At 37.0% G+C, this 17,375-nt stretch overlaps 1 protein-coding gene and 1 long non-coding RNA gene across 2 annotated transcripts; both read left to right on the forward strand.

Annotated features, from left to right (window-relative positions):
* The first annotated feature begins 4,030 nt into the window (after positions 1-4,030).
* Positions 4,031-4,495, forward strand: LOC144356190 (uncharacterized). Its single transcript, XR_014930062.1, has 2 exons — positions 4,031-4,275; positions 4,458-4,495. It is a non-coding gene; the product is annotated as an uncharacterized LOC144356190 (long non-coding RNA).
* Positions 4,496-6,514: 2,019 nt separating this feature from the next.
* On the forward strand, positions 6,515-13,938 carry LOC100377976 (uncharacterized). Its single transcript, XM_085502090.1, has 5 exons — positions 6,515-6,605; positions 8,453-8,546; positions 12,235-12,492; positions 13,059-13,247; positions 13,719-13,938. Exons 2-5 carry the CDS (start codon positions 8,471-8,473, stop codon positions 13,874-13,876), a joined length of 681 nt encoding a protein of 226 aa, XP_085358216.1. The 5' UTR covers positions 6,515-6,605; positions 8,453-8,470; the 3' UTR covers positions 13,877-13,938.
* Positions 13,939-17,375: the final 3,437 nt, after the last annotated feature.

The raw sequence follows: 17,375 nt of genomic DNA on the forward strand, positions 1-17,375 counted from the left end.
ACAAAGTTCAGCCTAATTTTGACTTTTACATTTCTCTACAAAACTCATATTGTTTTTAACCAAGTGTGTGTATTCAGCTTGAGAAATGAGTCAGTATCGTATAAAACAAATATTATTTATACAAAATATGACCCAAGGCTCACTTATTTACTTGACAACACAGTCATTTTTTATAATTTATTTATCCTACGTTTGTAAATAATCAATTGACTGGAAGAACACGCGTCGTCTGTTTATCTGGCAAGCTTCACTGGTAAGCAGTGGATAGTTCGAGTTTATAAAACCTCATCAGATCCATACTCTCAGTGTAACATATAGATACGGTCAAAGATCTGACAGTGCATAATTTCGTGCTTAAGAAGAAGTTGAAGAAAAACTGTACGAAGACTCCTAATATACAACAAAGTTCACGTCCACCGTTTAAGTAAGTTCACTACTTTTCTCACACTTGTTTGAATCTTGAGAATCCTGTTTTTCTGTATAAGTGTATTTACAAATCAATTAATAGACGAGATCTGAATAATTTAATGAGAAAAGTGTTCATACTGGCACCAGGGTATAGGGTATAGAAGCGTAAGGCACCAAGTGGTACTAATGGTGGATGCGCGTTTTACAGCGTATATGCGATTACACCAACACAGAAGTAAGGCACCAAGTGGTACCGGGGATGGATTCCCATTTCCCGGCGTATATAGGATTTCCTCAACACAGAAAGCACCAAGTGGGTGATACTCGTTTTATAGTGCATATATGGTTTCAACAACACGGAATTATAACATAATTGTATATAAGAATCATAAATTTAAACCGGCATTTTCCACTGCGAATAAAAATGGCTGGACAACATGACCGTCAATTAATCATTAATAGCGTTATCTCTTCCCGCTATCTCAGAGTTTGTGTTGAGCGGTACATCGACGTTTTGAAAAACTTTCTTTTGCATCACAGGTTTGCACATTTAACGCTATATACTAGTGATAAAAATGATAATTCGGTGAACATCGTAATAAGTTGTGCTCGGAACAACCCATGATGATTTCAACAAATAAGTCGACATGAGCGGAAACGCCCAATTATAGGTGCGTTATTGTGTCTGTTATCGCGTAGGTAAATAGTCTTATCAACGTTTTTATTGGATACCCGCCCATAAATCCGCAAGGTGCGTGGTTTCGCAGCAAGCCAATCACGTTTCATATCGGATGTTTTATGATTCAAATAAACTCGTGACAATCTTAAAGAAGAGTAATGTTCAAGGTCCATATCCAAACAAAGTACTTTTGTCAAAATATAAAATGTCATAAAAACATCAAAATACAGGGCAAAGGTCTCATAAACCGATATAATGTGATATATGTTCTTGTCAGACACCGTTCTCATACGACGACCAGCAATACGAACAATATGCTCCATTGTATGGAATTTCTATACATGTATTTACATATTAAGATAGCGGAACCAAGGTGGTCGTTTCACGCCATCAAGATGCAATATGAAATAAAAACAATCCGTGCACATACGTATTAAAAAATGTAATTATTGTTTCATCGAACGAACATTTAGTGTGCTAAAAGAACAACGCTTTTAGTTCGTGTTAAATTATAATCCAAATTATTTAAGAAGAATTTATTTAAATACATAAAGTTTTGAAGCTAGGGTGTGTTTTATACACGAGAGTATTTCTTTGTGAATTGTTATTTCATTGATATTTTTAGTTGTTGTGTTTTATGTATACTTTCGGATTGTCTTCCTACATTCATGGTTGTGTTGATCTCAAATTACTCAGACATACAGTATGAAATTAGCCTGACATGTAGGCCTGAGTAGGCCCTGGCCGGCCGAACGGCATCAGACCTCACAAATTGCGTGTGTTGGGTTTGGAGCACCGCGAAGGGCGCAAATCACGCGACATCGTCAAGCTAAGTATGAATTAACAAATATTTGGTTCTTCCACCTACGTCATTTCGAACGTCGTTAATCAGATAAAGCAGTCATTGTAGAGACAAAACTCGATATTACACATTAGTATTACGTGTGGAACATCTCGCATTGGGGCCTTGTGATGTAACACGAAATACAATAAAATACCGTATTTTCACTATTTTCGCTGAAGGGATGAATTAGTGATTCTATATTTTACTTTCAACTCACCACAATCAGTGAAAATAAACTTCAAACAAAACAGCCAAAATGTCGTTTCAATGAAAATTAGTTCAATGTAAAATAAAGTATTTCACAGAACCCATATTTATTCCACGATAGTTGAGTCAAATCCGATCGTACGTCACGTATTCGATATTATATCTATATAATCGACGAGTTAATGACATTTGTCGATGCGTGTACATTGCATTACTAGCTTTTCAGTGTAAAAATTCATTATAAACGCCCATTATTTTTGCAATCATGTTTTAGACTAGAAAGCACAATATTATAAACACTAATGAGAACGATTCTGTTTCGTGTTTTGATATAAAATGTTTACATTCAATTGCAGATATCATTACAAAGCACAATGATGAAGATAACCTTTGTATCTGTATCTGTTTACATATTTATTTGCAATTGCAACCTAGTAAACTCCGTATCTTATAGTGGTAAGTGCATTGAATTTAATGTTAGCTAAAGTTAGTTTCAAACCATTAACTGTGTGATTTATTAGTGTTAGCAGTTATTATAAAGTTTATTTACTCTCAATTTTATTTTTGAGTGTCGTTATAATAGTTGATGTCAATTCGTTCATTTGCATATTTTTTGTAATCGTTGTTACTAGGAATCAAGTTTGTTTCAAAAGACTTCACATTACGTAATTGATGATGTGATAGTGTAGGCAGTAACATAACTATCATCTAAATGTTACTAAGAACACAATTTCATTTATAGAATTGATAATGTGACTAAGAGTGTAATTTTAAGAGTGAATGATCTTCATTCTTTACTGGCCCCCAAAAAATAAAAATATTTAAAAAACTAAATATATTGCTTACCAGTGTGTTCAGTAGTCAGAGTTTGAAGTACATTCTGAGTAATAAGTTTGCACTGATAACATATGTTGTGCTTTGTTGTATTTGTTGACACCATAGAGCGAAATCTTAGAATTATCTGTATGATTTCACTGAGCTTACGAACAGCATTATGGTTTGATGTCCATTTCTGTATCCGATCAGCCAGGCATACACAATAAAGGAACATTCAATCTCTGAGTTCCATATTAAGATATACAGAGTGAGCTGTGAGAAACCTGTACATAATATTGTTTTTTTAAGTAGAACATGAATCGTGGCCCATTGTGGAAGTTTGTGTCTTACAATAATGGAGTGGTAGACATAAATGAATTACAGGTAAATTAGTAACTTATAAACACGCAGCATGGATTGAACTCACGACCACGGCAAAACTCACTGGCACTGTAAGCAGACGCTTGCCTAACTACACCACAAGTACCAATAAAAAAAACGGTTTTAAGCAATGTGACTTAAATATATATTCAAAATTATTCTATCAGCGAAAGTATAAAACGGGCTTACATATAGTTTGATTGTCTCATTCCATGCCATTCTTTTGGCACTTCACATACTCATTCAATGTTTTGAGTTTTTTTGTATATTCTGTCGAGGTTTTGTCAATTTAGTATTTACCCAACTGTCCAATTGCGGTCTATTTCTTTAGTAGACGTTTAACTCGGAGCTTATAATATTTTTATAACCTGTTTTTCAAAAACGAAATACGCGAAGGCCATTAAAACATCTTGCCACGATATCAAGTCTAGATATTCAGATTATTGCAACCAATATTGAATTGTTTAGTTCTGATTAAGCGATGTAAGCGGAATCATTCAGTCAGTATTATGTAGTATCTCCCACAACTGTTTTGACTTCTTTGTCGAACTGTAAAAAACTAAAACTTTTAATTTATATATACCCAAAATTGACCTCAATATGATGACAGTCGCCATAGAAACATTTCTCCCACATTTGATTTGTAATTTTCAGCAGCGCATCTGTTTTTCACAATATATTATAGGTAGAGCGTTGCCGGCTTTTAAATCTACGCCCAATTCCAGAATCGAAGATCCATCAGAGATAGTGAGTATAACATCACCAACAACACGAGAAGATTGTGCTGAACTATGCTTAAACCAAAAAAGATTTCTGTGTCATTCGTTCGACTACGAGGCTGACACGTACACATGTACGGTGTTAAACTCTCCACAATATCCGGCAAAACTTACAGCTGACACCGACAACAATGAACACTGGGATCTGGCAAGAATACCAGGTATGTGTTGCATGATGTATTTAGCGAATAAGTCTGTTTTGGTCACGTGTTTTCGAGTGTGTGGATGGGTTGAACGGAATGGTGGGTGGGTGGTTGTCGGCTATGTATGTTTGTAGGTAGGATGATATAGATATATTTTATTTAAAACAAGATTTTCGAATATTCATATATTTGTTATACAGTGGTAACTATCCAGTCTAGCGATTGTCAAGAACAAGAAGACGAAATAATAGATCTCAAGTACCAGCGAGCCGCCCTCTATATATCCACCGTGGTATTCGCCGCTGTAGGCGTCGTTATCGTAGCAATGTTGGGTATGGCTATACATATTATAACTAAGAGAGAAGTTCAACTCAGACGTCACTTTGGGGGTAGGTATTTTGGTCACATGTATACCTCTGATTGGACTCGGCGTTATTTTTAAACATTTTAAGGTGGAAAACAATCGGAAGCACTCTTTGAAAGATGATAATTGTATGGAACAAACATCAGTTTCACAAAGTAGCACAGCGATTGTTTGCACGTCCAGTGTTTACATGGTCTATACGCAAAACTAATTCGCCGTTATTCTAGCTTTGGTACCTGATAACATCACATGAACCAAGCCCCTGGTTTTGAATGAAAAATAGTATAATATAATAGTTGATCGCAATATATTAAATAATTCCCAGCGTCGAATTTACGAGTATGCGAGCCTTTTAGAAACCCATAACACACATCAAACAAGAGGATATTTATACGGGAATTGTCAACATTACAGTGATTTAGTTGCGTACTAAACATTAGCAATTTGATGATATTTTTTTCAAAATGTTTCTTATTTTGTTCAATTATTTTTAAATTTACTTTTTCACACGGAAATCATTCAATTAAGAAAAAAACTAAACCCCTGTAATAATGTTTTATATTTCTTTGTTCCTAGTGAGTCTAATCGATCCTTTCTTGGAAGAACTCAACCATGAGAAGGCAGATGGACCCGGATCTGAAACTGATGAAAATGCATTGCTTGAAGAAATACAACAGCACGATTCCGACAACCTTGACACACCATCCGTTGAGGGCGCTACAGGCGGAATTGGCAATGATGCTGTCCAAGATTTTGAATCAGTAAATGTCCCCGAGAAGGTTGCGCTTTAAAACACTATTAATACTCATTGTCGTCATTGGACATGGCCAACTCTATGTTTTGAGAATGGTTGTGTAACACGTTATGTGTAAAACATCAGGAGAGAAACATCAGTTTTATTTGGGACTAGTTCAGTGAATTTGGTAGATTTGAATTTAAAGATGGTTTTAGTGATGGCGCCGCAGTGGCAGATTTAATAAAGTCTTGGTCAATCCCATATTGCAATAAAATTATTAATAGGAGTAACAATCTTGCGAAAAATGTGTTTGATATGAGCGTAGAGATGGTTATCCTTTGATGATGTTGTGAGCCTCGTCGGCATTGAAAGTTTCTACATGAAAAACCAGATAGTTACATTATGCTGGAACACGAAAGAAAGTACATTTTCACAAAAAGCGCCACCTGGAAAGATAAATATTTTGTTTTCATTTTATTAATTTTAAAACTGTTGTATTTGTAGTTATGTATTTTCTCTGTCTCTCTCTCTCTGTTAATTCTTTGTATTTAACATTTGCGATCATCTACTTTCCTAAGTCATTGTCGTTGCGATAATATATTAGTATATAATATTATTGCATATAGTTGAACATTCACAATCAGTTTTAAATTTGTTTTAAAGTTATATGAGTTTGGATAATTTTGTTCTGGCATAGATGCTTCAGGTCGGCTGCAGTGAATAAATATGTGTCCCTTTATATTTTCTCGTGTCGATAATACGGGTAATGATAAAAGTAAGCCAAGATGGCGGGATAAAACAAAATAACAATGGCTACTACGTGGTATTACTTAATGTGGGTTGCTCTCACCTCTCAATAAAATATCAATATCCAGATGTTCAGCCGCGCACCTCTTGGCGCGAGCGTACATGAGTCAGTATGGTTCTACCTAGTGTTAAACAATCATCAACTTGTCTACGAGTGACATTTGACCCCAGGGCCCAACAAAATGATTTCTTTATTTATACGTCACTGCTCTTCCAGCTAGAACCAATGCACGCCATATTTCAATACTTCCCAGCGTAAACAAATTTAAAACAATATTTATGAGTTGTTTGTTATTTTCAAATTACTCTTTCAATTTGTTACCGACAACTTGAAGCACACCCCATATTTGAGGGTTCAAAGTTCATTTCCTGAATTTATTGACAAAGAAGAAAAGCATCGACGACTTAGCAGGTCTATAATACAAAGTTCACAAACATTAGGTAAGTTTACTGACGTTTTTCGACATATTACTTTAATGAGTATTTCAAGTTATACGTGTTCACAGGGTGTTTAGAAGTCATAGTTGTAATCCGAGTAACGTAATAAACACAGTAACATCAATGGCTTTAGTATAGCGATCATAGATACACGACACCACATTATCCAAGATGTGTACACTCGATAGATTCCCGTACGCTTTGTTGTGTCAACAAAACACAGTTAAACTATATTTGTAATAATATTGAAATTCTGGATCAGTCAAAAATATTGTGAACAATGGTGGCCCGGCCTGAAATGCGATTAGTTATTAATAATAAATATCGTTATCTTCCCACTATCTCGGTATTACGATAAATAAGATATATTGCACTAGTATAAAGGTCATATGATTCGCGTTTTTCAATCATTTTCGTCCATTTTTTTTTCAAATTGAACTCTACAAGCAAATAACTAATATACGTCGCTGAAAATCATGATGTGCCAGAGTCGTACTGTAATGCGCCGCTAACGAATAATAAATCTATATCAGTAGAAACGCTTAAGCACGTGACGTCACATAGCCTCGCCCATCATAGATGAACTATTCAACATCGGTACATCGATGCTCCATTAGTAAACTAGGTTAGTTGTTTAATCTCTCTCGGCTCTCTGCTCGATAACCCGTGGTAGGTATGTGGTGTGACGTCACTGTGTTTCGAATATGTCGCATAAACACATTATTATTTTTACATGTTTCTAATAAAATACAGAAACAACCATGTTCAGCGTGCCCCGAGAGTTGACCCAAATGTGCACCAACTCAAATAATAAAATGTCATAAATGTCAACAATTTACGAAGGACAAAGTTTTATATTAAACCGATGCCCAGGACTGATGCTTATATATACTTTATGGTCTGTTCCCAGACGGACGCCGCGCTTCTAAATTGCTAAGACCGTCACAAACAAGGTTTTATTATCGATAATTCCCATATCTCATAACCATTGATACCATCTTTCTATAAACGTGATGTAAAGTGTTTAGCCACTATGTTAGCAGTCCTTAGATGACCCAATTCAACAACATAAAACGCGTATTCTCACAATGTGATTGTTGGCAATTTAGTCAAGTAAGTTTCCACTAATTCAGACATGAAATCAAAATAGCTAAAATGACATGTAGCTATTTCAAGAGTATTACAGTAACACGTTGACATTACAGTAACACGTTGACATTACAGTAACACGTTGACATTACAATAATACGTTGGCATTACAGTAACACGTTGACATTACAGTAACACGTTGGCATTACAGTAACACGTTGACATTACAGTAATACGTTGGCATTACAGTAACACGTTGTCATTACAGTAATACGTTGGCATTACTGTAACACGTTGACATTACAGTAATACGTTATTTGATTCAGAAGTCAATTTCCACATAATATGAGAACACATAATTTTCCACACTACTCTTTGGTACTGGGCACATAGAATTGTGATGTATCGTGAACTGAATGCATTGTTTTTGCCGCGTACTAAGTATTCATTCGATGTATCAATGGCATGCTGTAATACGTATATGCACGTATTGTGTTTGAATGTGCAAAAACCAGATACGTATTAGCGTGTTTTTTTCTCGAAAGAATATACATACAAGTTCTACAAAAGATAACGATAAGTCATAATTCAATTTGTTCTTTAACATTACAGTTTCAAACAATATATGTATATACATACACCCAGCAACAAGTGTATACAAGATTGTACAAACTATTATAAACAAGATCAAGTCAGTTTATGTGTTTTTGAGAATGGCGAATGCGAGTCGTGTTTGCTCACTTGTACATCTTCCATTGCAGCTGCCACCACCAAACGAAATGAGGAAAATATCCATTGTATTTGTTCTCTTATGTAGTTGCTATGGTAACCTAGTTAACTGTACATCGTATGGCGGTAAGTAAACTGAAAATATAATTTTTTAAATCTTATAAACTTACAATGGTTGAGGTTTGTCATTAACTAATACTGTCGCGAGTACACGTTTGAGATTTGTAATCCATTATTCCCCAGCTTTCATCGGGTTTGTGCGTACAATTTAACTTTTCCGAGTACTCTCAAACGAACCGTTCTGCCGTTGAGGGAGCTGCAAAACACGTTATTCACTCGACTCCGAACAGTTCGTACCTCGCGTACAGTGGAATAAAAAAAACGGCGGATTTATGAGAATTAATTGAGTTGCAACGCCATTGTTTAAAACTAGTTAATTTCACACATTTTCTAACATTAGTGTTTACGGTGCCAGGACTCACTATCGCATTTTGCAAAATATGGTACCAGTATGAAATGACTTCCCATCTAGTACAGAAGCAGGATATTGTGAATGGGCATTTATATTCTTGTGAGAGTTAAAATGACAAATTTTGCTGCTCTTAAATGTTAGATTATTCGAGGATGACAGAGTCGCCGAGTTTACATATTTGATTTGTAGAAATGTAGCAAAATAACAGCCTTTACATTAAATGAAAATTGATACATATTGACTATATATTGTTCACTGGGTTTGTATAAGAATATATATGAGTTGTGTCACTATAACACAGTATAATGCCTATTTCGAAAAGATATACAAGAGTTTACCAGCACTGTGATGTCGGAATGTGTTTGTGTGACTTTCACTTTATAACTGGTTTGATAGGTATAAATACAGCAATAACCAAATTTGAAAATTAAAATGTAATTTATTGTGAATTACTACTCGAAACAATATTTGGGTGGAGAATGATACAGGTTTGCCAAAGATATCCCGTGCGTACTGATAAACCAGAAGTATAGTGACCCCGCCGTGTGCGCCCAATTACGATGAAAATGGAATAAACTTTCTGCAGAAGTAACTCGGAAATCATCAATTCTCAGGGCGGAGTCAGATAACGTTATGCTTGGACACGCACCACTGTGCAATGTATTCAATAGGCTCTGCGCGTGCTGCTGTGGAACCCGGGGCTGCTCACTTTGATATTTGGTGATCCGCAGCCAGTTGTCTGGTCTCGCCTCAAGTGTCATTCAGAATGCAGGGAAACCGGGAACCAGTGAACGCAGCCAGCTGAAAACTGGACTAAACAGACCGCTGACTCGATGTGGGCACTTTTGGACTCAAAATTGACGTCTTTCGCCAAAAAATCTTAAAATTGAAGATCGACAAAGCTCGAAAAAAGGGGGATTAAAACAGCGACGCATACCTTAACTATGGGAGTACACCCCCGGAACTCCGGTCGAGGAACCGATGAAAACAACTAAAGTCGAAAAACAGCACAAACTCAACTTTGAGGTAATCTTCATCAACCATATTTAGATATGTTGAACATGTTATGGTAGAGGTAGTCTTGTTACACTGTTTAGGAAAGTCTCATCAAAACTAGCACAAAGTATTGCATCCTGGGAGTTGTTGGCTTTTGTTTTCACCGGTAATGGTTGCCAGGTGGTGAGAATACCCGGATGTCCGTCCGAAAATACAACAGTGGGGCAGTAGAAATTTTCAAACAGACACCTTTTTAATGAGGCAGTTTGGATAAAAAACAATGTGCTTTGATTTTATCTTAAAATGCAGCAAACAATGAAAACTTTAGTGCGCGTGCGCTTCGAATTCCCTATATATATTATACAATAATAACCGAAGAGGAGATTAATATTCAGTCGTAATGACCTGAAAGGGAGTCGAGGCGCAGTCGAGGTCAACATTTCCCGAGAGCCAATAAAATTGAGTATTGACCGACATTAAGGTAACTACAAGTTTTATTATACTGATTACATAAGCACAACATATGTTAAAATTACCTGAAATGAACATTTATTTATTTATTTTACGTTTTTGTGAATACTAAAACTGCTCAGGCTCAATAAAGAATCGAGGAATTTTATTATGACCGCGAGTCAAAACTGACTTTTATTCACCACCACGTGACCGCGTTCTGACCAACCGGCAAGATGGTGCCAAGAACTCAAAGCACTATGACGACTCACAGTCCCTCTATAGAGGAACTGTGAACGACCTGGTTATCAAATTGGATAGTTGCCGTTATTTAGAATTCATTATCGAACACAGCCAAATTACGGTCACAGTTTCTTCACCCATAACTCTAATACTAACCCTGCCCCTTCAGTGCCCCTCTACCATTTTAAGTGTACACGCCCCTTTCATGGTCATGTATAGTTATCTGAAGGGGCATATACTATTACTTTGGGGGCTAGAATGTTAATGTCAGGGTTTAGGCTCGGGACGGGGGCCCTAAAGAACTCCTTCCCAAATTACTTCACAGTCGAGCTTTAACCTATGTATATGTGACATTGACACCCAATATTTTGACGGTCACCATGTACATGTACCGACCTGTTTTATTTGCCTACTTTGAAAAGTGAAGAATTGCAATAATGACTTCTTCGAAAAGGTTGTCTTAATTATTTCGACAGTCACGAGAGATTTAAGAAATGATAACATAATTAATAAAGTTTAGTCCGTCAATTCTTTAGTAGTATTGGTACTTGATTAGCAAATGAACTCCCAGAAGTTTTACCAGGTAGGCCGAATATTCCACTGTCAAAGTCAGACTCTGTATTTCACTTTAATAAAACCATTGCCTCTGTTATCAAATCTTAACTCCGTGAATATAGCCACGGGTCTTGGTAGAAGTAGTCGCCGTTTGTAAAGGTCAAAAAATAAAATAGCACCTTCCTCAATGTATATAATGATATGACATTCTCTAGTAGGGAAGTAGCAAATGAATGAACATCAGCAAAAGTAGTTCCTGTGTATAAATCTGGAATTAAAACTGAAGTAAACAACTATCACTGGATGCATATTTACCAATAGTTTTTAAATTGATTGAAAGGGTCAAAACTCTCAAATTTGTGATTATTTAAAACAGAATAACCAGTTGACCAATTGTCAGTCTGGGTTCAGGGAATACCATTCAACTATGACGTTACATTTCGCATATGATGACCACATTTTGAATGCAACGAGGACCGAAAAACGATTGCTCTCTCGAATTGCTAGAAGATTAAAGAACGATGCTTTTGAGCTCAAGTTGAAATTGCGAGTTCGAATCCAGCATAAAACGTTGCTTCTGGCATGGAGGTCTGTTTACACCTCCATGCTTCTGGTGATGAATCTTCTAAACAAATATTTTTCATAAATACCCGGGGCGGACATCCGGGCATTTCCACCACTTGGCAACCTTCACTGTGAAAACAAAGGCTGAAAATTCTCAATAAAAAGCACTTTGGGCTAGTTGTTGAGACTCTCCTGAAATTATAAATATATAAATTTGGTTGTTCAGGGTTATCTTATAGTTGAGTTTGTGCTGTTTCTCGACTTTAGCAATGCAATTTACGGTTTCATGATAACACCGTGACAACACCACTGTCACTTAGTCCCAACAATGGAATACTAGTATGCATTTGTGTGGCAAAATTACACTTTATATTCAATATTTATTTTCAATTTGCATATAAAATAACAATGAACATATGCTAAAGACAACACACTATTTAACCTAGACATCTAATGAAAGTATAGGATTGGCAACAGAACGTAACCCTTGTCAGGTGTAATAACCAACACTCTGTGTTTCACAATATATTATAGGTAGGGCGTTGCCGGCTTTTCAATCCACGTCCAATTCCAGAATCGAAGATCCATCAGAGATAGTGAGTATAACATCACCAACAACACGAGAAGATTGTGCTGAGCTGTGCTTGAATCAAGTAGGATTTTTGTGTCATTCGTTCGACTACGAGGCTGACACGTACACATGTAAGGTGTTAAACTCTCCACACTATCCGGCAAAAATTATCACAGCTGACAGCGACAACAATGAACATTGGGATTTGGCAAGAATACCAGGTATGTGATGCGTCAATTTTGGTCACGTGATATTTGCTCACCGTGTTATTATTGCTGCCTGGGAGGAGGGGGGGGCAATATAATCTGCTGGAGAAATACAATCACCATGAACTGTCTTACTCAGCTGAATTGTCTTGAATACTAGTATTAATGAAAATAGTAATGTTTGCTCATCGTATTATTATTGCTGCCGGGGGGGGGGGTATAATCTGCAGGAGAAATACAATCACCATGAACTGTCTTACTCAGCTGAATTGTCTTGAATACTAATATTAATGAAAATAGTGATATTTGCTCACCGTGTTATTATTGCTGCCGGCGGAGGGATTGGGAAATATAATCTGCAGGAAAAATACAATCATCATGAACTGTCTTACTCAGGGTTGAATTGTCTTGAATACTAATATTAATGAAAATAGTGATCGTTTGCTACATATACTATTATAGCAAAAAATGTCTGAACACTATATCCCACAGTCAAACATTGAAGGTAATGTGCGAGCATATAACAACAATATTATTTTTTGAAAGCAGTATTTTTGAATATTCATATATTTGTTATACAGTCGTAACTATCCAGTCTAGCAATTGTCAAGAGCAAGAAGACGAAATAATAGATCTCAAGTACCAGCGAGCCGCTCTCTATATATCCTGCGTAGTATTCGCCGCTGTTGGCGTCGTTATCGTAGCAATGTTGGGTATGGCTATACATATTATAACTAAGAGGGAAGTTCAACTCAGACGTCACTTTAAAGGTACGAATCTTGTTGCACAACCCCTTGTTTAACTGGAAATTATATGTAGCATGTGAAAAATATGTATTTTACGGCGAGAATAATTTAAAATTTTAATGAACCGCGCCTTCGCTGACCGTCGTCAGAGGACGCAAATCTTTCGTTGCTAGGAAAAGTCATACTGATTTCTCTAAATAGACATAGAAGATTGCGCCGATATAAAAACTACATACTATTATATATGGTTTACCTCATTTCATCGTTTATTTTCGTTAAATAAGAACATTTCAAGGCCCATGTCAACTTATGATCACAAATATTGTCGATTGGAAATGAATGTAAAATGAATCATACTCACTTGTCGATTTTCTCAGCAGCTCAGACGCTGTCTCATCTTTATGTAAATTAATAAATCTAGTGCTTGGCAACCCCTATCAAAAATATTGACAAAGAAATATAAAATGTAATAATAATTCTCTATTTTTTTCTCAGTTAGCCTAACCGACCCCTTCTTAGAAGAACTCAACCCCGACAAGACAAAACCCGATGAGAACTCCGTGATGGAAGACATACAACACGTCGACGAGGTCGACACACCAGCCGTTGAGGGCGCTAACGGCGGAATTAGTAACACTTCTTTCAAGGAGTAGTAGTTTGTAATAAACAAGAATATGAGAAATAAATAAATCAATAATAGCGGCATAGAAACAGAGCATATAGATTAAGCGCATGATTGAAAAGCTCAAAAGGGTATGAATTTAGTTTTCTCACATAGTTTTAATCACTGTAATACTAATCCTTATACACCAGCCATGTGAATGTCGGCGATAGCGTCTCAGCAATCCATGGTATTACTGGTCATAATCACTCGCTGCAAATTTACTGCGGCTGTCCCGGATGTTACTGTGTTGTTGTTGTTGAGAAGGTGGAGTTATTTCAAGCAGGGAAGTAGGGTGCCACAGTGGTTCTAGTTGCTGGTTGTTCAGTGTCAACATATGATTGGAGTGTTATTTGTCGAACATCACGACGTGCCTGTTTGTTCTCAGTGTTACAAGGGATTAAATAACCACCCATTCATGTAATATATATCGTTGCCCATTATCATAGATGTTATTGTCACATCCCAAATTTTGGTTCTGGCTTCTCTAATAAATAATCCAATCGCTATACTGAAATAATGTTCTTACGTCACAATTATAGAAGGATGAATATCCATTCGGTTCTTTTGTCCCTGGATCAGAACGTGCATAGACTTTTAAAGCAAACTGGTTTAATAATAAAAATGGTTAGGTCACTTTACACAAGCAAATTCGATAGGAGAGCAACATTTCATGAGCTAATTTTTGGAATGTAAAATTCGAGACACACGGAGTGACATGTCAGAATTGGGGATCGAGACGCACTGAGTGACATGTCAGAATTGGGGCCGAGACGCACTGCGTGACATGTCAAAATTGGGGATCGAGCCGCACTGAGTGACATGTTTGAATTAGGGATCGAGACGCACTGAGTAACATGTCAGCATCGGGGATCGAAACGCACGAGTGACATGTCAGCATCGGGGATCGAGACGCACGAGTGACATGTCAGCATTGGGGGTCGAAACGCACGGAGTGACATGTCAGAATTCGGGACCGAGACGCACGGAGTGACAAGTCTGAATTGGGGATCGAGACGCACGGAGTGACATGTCAGCATTGAGGATCGAGACGCACGTAGTGACATGTCAGAATTCAAGTTTGGGGACCGAGACGCACGGAGTGACATGTCAGCATTGGGGATCGAGACGCACGGAGTGACAAGTCTGAATTGGGAACCGAGACGCACGGAGTGACATGTCAGCATTGGGGATCGAGACGCACGTAGTGACATGTCAGAATTCAAGTTTGGGGACCGAGACGCACGGAGTGACATGTCAGCATTGGGGATCGAGACGCACGGAGTGACATGTCAGCATTGGGGATCGAGACGCACGGAGTGACAAGTCTGAATTGGGAACCGAGATGCACGGAGTGACATGTCAGACTTGGGGATCGAGACGCACGTGGGATGGATGGTATCTGTAGAACTCAGTGTATGCCTAAGATAGCGGACACATGGCATAGAATACACACTTTCACACTGGGCACCTACGAACTCATGTATCTAGTGTTAAATTACAAGACAACAAAAAAGTTGTTTATAATCAATACATTTCACAATGAATTTAACACATGGTCTGACTGGTCCTTTCGGTGTCAGGTGACAAGGTGTGACACCTGCCCACGCATCATGCGATAGTACAGTTTCAATGACAGACATTTCACAGGAAGCAGAACAATTTGATAGATGGTTGTGTGGGGAGAAGAATCAGACATGATTCAATAATAATATAATGTTTCGAATTCCAAATCAAAATCACTATAAAACTATGTTATGAGTGAATTAGTATATTTTTTTTAGATTTAACCATAGACCTTAGAAAAGGAAAAAAGGTCTATGATTTAACCAATATTGTAAAAAAGCTTCTTTGAAACATACTTCCGTTTCCGCCATCAAATCCAACATGTGAGTTTCAGGAAAATTATTTCACAAAAAAAAAACAAAAAAAAAAACATTGATCAGGTAAGTCTGTTCTTTGAAGTATAATATGGGGAAAATGTACACACATACTGATATGTGAATGAATATAATGTTTTCACCAACTTGAAAAATGCTTTGCTCACCAATTTGCTCTCGACAAACTCAACAACAAACACTACGCACATGACTATGGATGAACCATAGCGAGAATGTTATTCGACAGCTTCATTCAAATGACTTTACGAAATTAAGAGATATGTGTGCATTATTGAATGAGTTAGTCATAGCGATATTGTGTACCTAAGAGCCACATGCACACTCGGTGCCAGTGTCCATTCTACAGGAACCACGCAAACTCCCCATAGATGACAATGTAACACCTTGAAAAGCAGGACTAATTACATCCCGCCTTTTAATCGCATCGCATTCAATGTCAAAGCAGCAATGACATGTACATGCAAGATTGAATTAGTAATCGCGACCTCGTACATTCCGCAACCGTAACAAATAAATGACACTCGCTGTCATGGTTACAACAAAATAGAGAAATCAGCGATCACAGAATATTTATATATTGTATATTTATATCCGGCTCAACCCAATTCAGTAATGTTTTTAATACATGCAAATAAAATAGTGTTTTACACAAAGAAACTGGATTCTTTCATTTGGCGTTTCAATATTCACGCTTCAATAAACTTTACTCTTCGTGTGCGTTTTATAATGCTCTCACCCACCCACATCCATGGCTATGATTCTTCAAGTTGATATGAATGTGGGTGGCACGATATATTCTGTGAGGTTACTTTAACGATCATAGTTGTAAAAATTAACTCTCCGTGTTTTTCAGGGACATCGTACTTGATCGTGTCAGTTGTCTCTATTGTCAAGCAAACTATCAACTACTTGTACAATGTTTTTTTTTGCGGATGTCAGCTTAGCACACCATGTAAGGCATGTCAGCTTAGCACACCATGTAAGGCATGTCAGCTTAGCACACCATGTAAGGCATGTCAGCTTAGCACACCATGTAAGGCATGTCAGCTTAGCACACCATGTAAGGCAAAAACATACTAAAGAGAAAATCAGTCGAAAATTCTAATATATATATGTCGTTTGCTCTCTTTAGCAAACAATATCACTGTTCTTGTTTCACGTTATACTAGTACCTGGTCTACTAGTATTACAAATAAGTTTTTGCACACAAATTAAGATACATTATCGGTTGAAATAAACGCCATACACGGAAAATATCACACCACAACCCTTTGAACTCCAATGTTTTGCAGGCCAAGGCCTTTGAAACGGAAATAATTTCTGATATATATATATATATATATATATATATATATATATCCCTGCCAAACGTTACAGTAAACTAGAATTATCCTCGCTGTGTTATTTTTTTCAGAATCAGTCAAACCAGGGTCGGGTGCTGCTGGATGACAGCATGTTAAGGGATGTTCAATATGACGCTGATTTCTGCGTGTCCATAACCTGGTAAAGGTCGGCTTCCTAATGCGTCTCTGAAAACAGAATAAATCATGAATCAATTGCTAATAGAGACCTTATAGTAGGTTTATAACA

This window comes from Saccoglossus kowalevskii, chromosome 8 (genome assembly GCF_978046115.1).
Source record: "Saccoglossus kowalevskii chromosome 8, keSacKowa6.1, whole genome shotgun sequence".
NCBI lineage: Eukaryota > Metazoa > Hemichordata > Enteropneusta > Harrimaniidae > Saccoglossus > Saccoglossus kowalevskii.